The sequence below is a fragment of the Mus caroli genome, chromosome 12 (assembly GCF_900094665.2).
Source record: "Mus caroli chromosome 12, CAROLI_EIJ_v1.1, whole genome shotgun sequence".
Taxonomy (NCBI): Eukaryota; Metazoa; Chordata; class Mammalia; order Rodentia; family Muridae; genus Mus; species Mus caroli.
In genome coordinates, this window is record NC_034581.1 from 107,635,959 (window position 1) to 107,641,402 (window position 5,444).

General features: G+C 59.2%; 1 protein-coding gene across 1 annotated transcript; it reads left to right on the top strand.

The window, feature by feature from the left end:
* The first annotated feature begins 1,249 nt into the window (after positions 1 to 1,249).
* On the top strand, positions 1,250 to 4,871 carry Tmem121 (transmembrane protein 121). Its single transcript, XM_021179595.1, has 2 exons — positions 1,250 to 1,299; positions 3,324 to 4,871. The coding sequence occupies exon 2, from the start codon at positions 3,509 to 3,511 to the stop codon at positions 4,463 to 4,465; it is 957 nt and encodes a 318-aa protein (XP_021035254.1). The 5' UTR covers positions 1,250 to 1,299; positions 3,324 to 3,508; the 3' UTR covers positions 4,466 to 4,871.
* Positions 4,872 to 5,444: the final 573 nt, after the last annotated feature.

Sequence of the window (5,444 nt, forward strand, 5' to 3'; positions counted from 1 at the left end):
ACTGAGGTAAGCTTGCAGGTTTTTGGTGAGGGTTGGGTTAACCGTGGCTGAGAGGAAGTAGGAGAATGAAGGAAGAAACAGAGCAGACAGGACTGACACGTGCCACCTGTCCTTCTCCTCCCAGCCGCCTCCTCACTCTTGCTTGACTCTGTCAGGGGTGTTCTCCCCGCCAGGCCCCTGGTTCTCGAGGTTGAGGAGATTGAATCTTTCATTGCTAGATGGAGGGCCTCTTCCTGGGTACATGAGAACTTCGGGGTCTTGTTGCACTTCTGGGGAGAGAGTTGGTTGGTTGGGGCTCATACTGCGTATTACAGACTGTTCCTTAGTCTTCTCTTCTGATGATGGGCATCTTGGAACCACCCCCTACTAGGAGGGTGACCCAGTATGGCCTGATATTCTAGCTTCCCGGGGTCACCAGAACAGAATCCATCAGTCAGAGCTGGCTACCAAGTGTACCCAATGTCATGTAGGCTGCTGACAGGAGCTCCTCCCTTCAAGTTCCTTCAGCTCTCTTGCCCTCAGTGCTTGAGAGGGAAGCTGCAGCTCTGGGGAAGAAGTGTAGGCAACCAGTTAGCCCCCTGTTGTCCTCTGGGCAGGGCAGCCCTGCTATTGGGATGTCAGGTAAGGAATGGCTCACTCAGTGAAGACAGGACCTGGAGAGAAGTCTCAACCTGAAGCCTCGATGCACTCCCATTTGGCCCTCCTTGTACTGACTAAAAGCCTCTCAGCTGGGTTTTCCCCACAGAGTATAAAACTCCAGTGTTAGGATCTAACGTGTGTGTCCCTGTGAGCCACTGCTAAGGTCTGGCCAGGAGGTATAACTGCGGCTAGCTAGCGGGGCACTTAGTCCCGCCCCTTTGTCCAGCCACCTCCGCGGGTCCCAGTCCAGAGGTCTTCCTGAAGCAGGAAAGCAGGATCGCTTTATTGGCTGTCAGGGTCTGAGCTTGGAGAGCTACATACAGAGCCATTTCATGGTGTGAAGAGGACTCTTTGACGATTTTTTTGCTGTGTGTGAGGCCAAGTGGACTGACCACAGGGTCTGGGGTGGATGCTAGGTTGTCTGTCACCTAGTGCCACCTGTCCTGAGTGCGCAGAGTTGTCGCCATGGCAACCCATACTACGCAACAACCTTAGGACCTGGGTCCTCTCTTGGCTGGGGTCCGGGCGTCCAGGGGGCGCGGGGCGGGGCCTCGGCCGGAGGCGGTGCCCGCGGCGGAGGGGCGGAGCGCAGCACGGAGCGCCTGGGCCCGGCGCGGAGGCTCGGCGGGGCCGGCCGGCGCGCTGCATCTGGCCGGCCGGGTAAGCGCGGGATGCGAACGGCGGGACAGCAGGAGGCGGGTGGCTGAGCCAAGCGGGTCGGCAGAGCTGGGCGGTAGGCGGCGGCGGCAATGGCAGCGGCAGCGGCAGCGGTAGCGACTGCCAGCGGGCCTATACTATTCCCGCCCCCAGGCTGCAGGCCGTGGGCTGGGCAGGGGCAGCTGCATGGCGGCGGGACCAGGCCCAGGCCCCACTGGGAAACCTTTAGTGGGAAAAGACAAACTGAAACACAACCTGCTGGGAGCCATTAGACCCTCCTCAACGGGGTTGAGGAGGAGAGGACCCTCCTTCGCCTCAGCCTCTCCTTTGGAGATGCTAAGAGGGTATCTTGCAAAGCGTGAGAGAGAGGCAGGCATTTTAGGGCTTGGAGGCCCTGAATCTCTCTCTGTGTGAGGCTTGAACAGGGGGTAGGGTTGCTAGGGCATTTGGGCCTGGCGTGGGAGACCCAGGCCAGGTGGACCTGGGCTGGGTCTCTGGGAACATGGCTAGGGCAGAGTGTGGGGGAGGGGTCGTAAGGCTTGGGTTCTGGCTTCCTGAAGGCCGGGCACTCCTCTCTTAGCGGTTGGGGTCTGTCCCATTACCAATTGGCTCGTGACATTTGGTATTTGACAGTGACTGAGCAAGGGAGCGATGGTGTGCAGATGATGGAATGGGTTGGCCAGCAGCAGGCTATTCGGCCTGGACAATTGCTAAGAGGAAGGAAATTCTCAGTTTTTGGCTGTAGCCAATGAAGTTCCAGGTGGGCAGGGGCGGGTCCAGCCTGTGCGTCCTGGGAGAGGAGTACCTACCAGTGGGAATGAGAGTGGGTGTACCTGACAAGGAGGAGCCCTGCTGTGGGCAGATGATTTCTAAACACCTTATAGAAGCGCACTGAGAACCCCAGGGGTGAATGGAAGAGGCAGAAGCTGAGATGGAGTTTGAGGGTTACTGTGGTGTCACCAGGAGCAGGTTGAATGCATCGCTGTCATGGGTGACAATAAATTTTATGTCTTTGTCTAGACAGGACAGTAAACAGAGCCCTTGTGCCAGGTGCTTTGGAGGAAAGGCCTTGATTGGAAGTGGCTTTGGGTTGGGTGGTGTGAACAGGCTCAAATATCAGGACGCACAATCTGGCCATCACATCTGAGTACCACAGACATGACAGCCAGTGCCAGGAACATAGGGAGAGACTAAATCCCGCTGATGGCTTTCCTGAGGTTGGCCCTGAAGGTGGAGGGAGATTCAGCATCGGAAGCCCACGATCAGAGGAGCTGAGGTGCAAGTGTGCTAGGCCAGAGAGGGTATAGCGGGAGGTGTGGTCAGGAAGAAAACACTTCTGGGGCGATGGCTAGCAATGGTGGGTCAGGGGAGAGAATAGTTTGTTTTGCCTTAGCCTAAGGGGAGCGATTGGCTGTGGATACAAGAAAAAGGGGGTGTTGGTGGTGCAAAACAGTCAGTCATAGGCATGAGGGACTTGTAGGATGGATATCTCAGGATTTGAATGACCGTCCATCTAGGATCAGAAAACTTGCTCAGTGCCTTGTTCCCAGGGTGGGACCTGGGTCTTCAGTTCTCCTTGTGCGCCTAGTTCAGCGCATCACCAGAAGATGCCCTGAAGCTCTAAAGAAGTGGCCTAAAACCGCCAGCCCGGGCATTGTGGTTTAGGCTGCCAGAGCTAGGAGAGAGGGAGGTGTGGGTCCAGCCGCGACAAATCACCAGGGCATTTAGAATGCGAGTGGCGGCGGGGAGAAACCACTTCCGTTCCGTTTCCTTCCAGGCGGTGGCGGGAATGAGATCGGTCCCTCAGGTGGGGCCGCAGCGCCCTCTGGAGGCCCAGTTCAGGGTTTCCAGGTCTCCGGTGCTAGCAGCGGCGCGTGCGTGCGTCCAAGGAGGCGTCCCGCACCCGGTAGGGGGACAGCACCATGCGCAGGAAACAGCTAGGCTTGGGAAGGTTGCCGTGCGCCCTACTAGCCCCAACCTCGGTGCCACTGGCCACCACAATCAGACTTGTCTTTGGTCTTTCCCAGGTTCCGAGCTCACCGGCCGGGAGCAGCAGCGCTCTCCGGGCAAGTGGACAAGCCCCGCGCCCCGCTGCGCTGCGCCATGCCGGAGGGCTGAGCTTTGGGGCCCGCTGCTCTTTGGGACACAGCAGGACCTCGTCCCTTGGCGCCTTGGGACTGCGCGCGCCAGGGCCGAGCCCGGGCCGCTGACCATGGTGCTGCCTCCTCCAGATCGGCGCCACGTGTGCCTGACCACGCTGGTGATCATGGGCAGTATGGCCGTCATGGACGCATACCTGGTGGAGCAGAACCAGGGCCCGCGCAAGATTGGCGTGTGCATAATTGTGTTGGTAGGCGATGTGTGCTTCCTGCTGGTGCTGCGCTATGTGGCCGTGTGGGTGGGGGCCGAGGTTCGCACGGCCAAGCGTGGCTACGCTATGATCCTCTGGTTCCTCTATATCTTCGTGCTGGAGATCAAGCTCTATTTCATCTTTCAGAACTACAAGGCTGCGCGGCGCGGAGCGGCCGACCCAGTGGCTCGCAAGGCGTTGACACTGCTGCTGTCTGTGTGCGTGCCAGGCCTGTTCCTGTTGCTTGTGGCACTAGACCGCATGGAATATGTGCGCACCTTCCGAAAGCGCGAGGACCTGCGGGGCCGCCTCTTCTGGGTGGCTTTGGATCTGCTGGATCTGCTGGACATGCAGGCCAACCTCTGGGAGCCGCCACGCACTGGGTTGCCACTGTGGGCCGAAGGCCTCACCTTTTTCTATTGCTATATGCTGCTGTTGGTGCTGCCCTGCGTAGCACTCAGCGAGGTCAGCATGCAAGGGGAGCACATCGCACCGCAGAAGATGATGCTGTACCCGGTGCTCAGCCTCGCCACTGTCAATGTGGTGGCTGTGCTGGCTCGTGCCGCCAATATGGCACTCTTCCGCGATAGCCGAGTCTCGGCCATCTTCGTAGGCAAGAACGTGGTGGCACTGGCCACCAAGGCCTGCACGTTCCTCGAGTACCGTCGCCAGGTTCGCGATTTTCCACCACCTGCGCTTGCACTTGAGCTGCAACCACCGCCTTCCCAGCGCAACTCGGTGCCGCCTCCTCCACCACTGCATGGCCCACCAGTGCGCCCCCACGGGCCCTCACCCACGCGGGATGCGCTGGACACGTGACAGCTCCCCCCCTCCCCCGCGCGGGCCGCACAGACGCTGGACTAACTGCGCGCGGTTTGCATGGGATGGGATGGGGCAGGCTCCCCTTAGGGACAGGTGTTGGGAATGCATACCTGTGCAGTGCCTGCGGTGCCTGGGGCCACGTCTGCTTCTTCATCTCAGGAATCTCTCGGACCACGGACTCTCAGCCTCCGCTCCACTAGCTCGCCTCGATGCAAAGGCAGCTGGTGAGGCCTGGTCTTGAGAGGAGATGGCTCAACCCCTGCCTGATGCGGGGCTGCCGGGGTGGGAGGGCGGGCAGTGTTCCAGGAGATCTGGACGTATGGTAGGGGCTTCTGGCTCAGAGTTTGGGGCCAAGGAGGCCTCTGTCATTTTAAAGACTTGTGTTTACAGTTTTGTACCCAAAGCCTGGCTATTATTCCTGTCTCATGAGTCCCCTGCCTAACAGCTGGCCAGAGTGGCAAGGACTGGTGAGTGCTGGTGGCCATGGGGCAGTCAGGTACTTCTGGAGCAAACAGGTATTTGTGGGGTCTCTTCTCCAGGTAGTCCATTGTGGTCCGGTGTCAGAGACACCCTCTTTTCTCCCACCTCACTGTGACTGTCCCCACAGAATCTACTTTTGCTGTGGTACCTTGACTTCATCCTTCTCCTCCCATTCCACCTCTCCACAGCCTCCCAGGCCTCCCATCCCTGTCTAACTCAGGTTCAGAAAAGTCCTGCACCTCCACCCCCTTCCTGTGCAAACTTGCTCTGCCTGTGGGGGACTTGGGCTCATGACTGTCAGTGCCCCATGGGATCAGGTGCCAGCCTTGTTCCCAAGCTGATGCTGCCTGCAGCCTCAGCCAGAAGAGCAATCTGGCCTTATGTCACCCAGCCTGGCCCTGCCCCAGACACTGACCAGTCCCGCAGTGCCCTGGCCCAGCGCAGAGGCCCTGACGTCTGTCTGCAGGTGGTCTCCCTGACCTCTACCCTGCATCTG

Excerpts from the sequence above, each read along its gene's own strand:
- Tmem121 (XM_021179595.1), top strand. The coding sequence starts at position 3,509 with ATGGTGCTGCCTCCTCCAGATCGGCGCCACGTGTGCCTGACCACGCTG.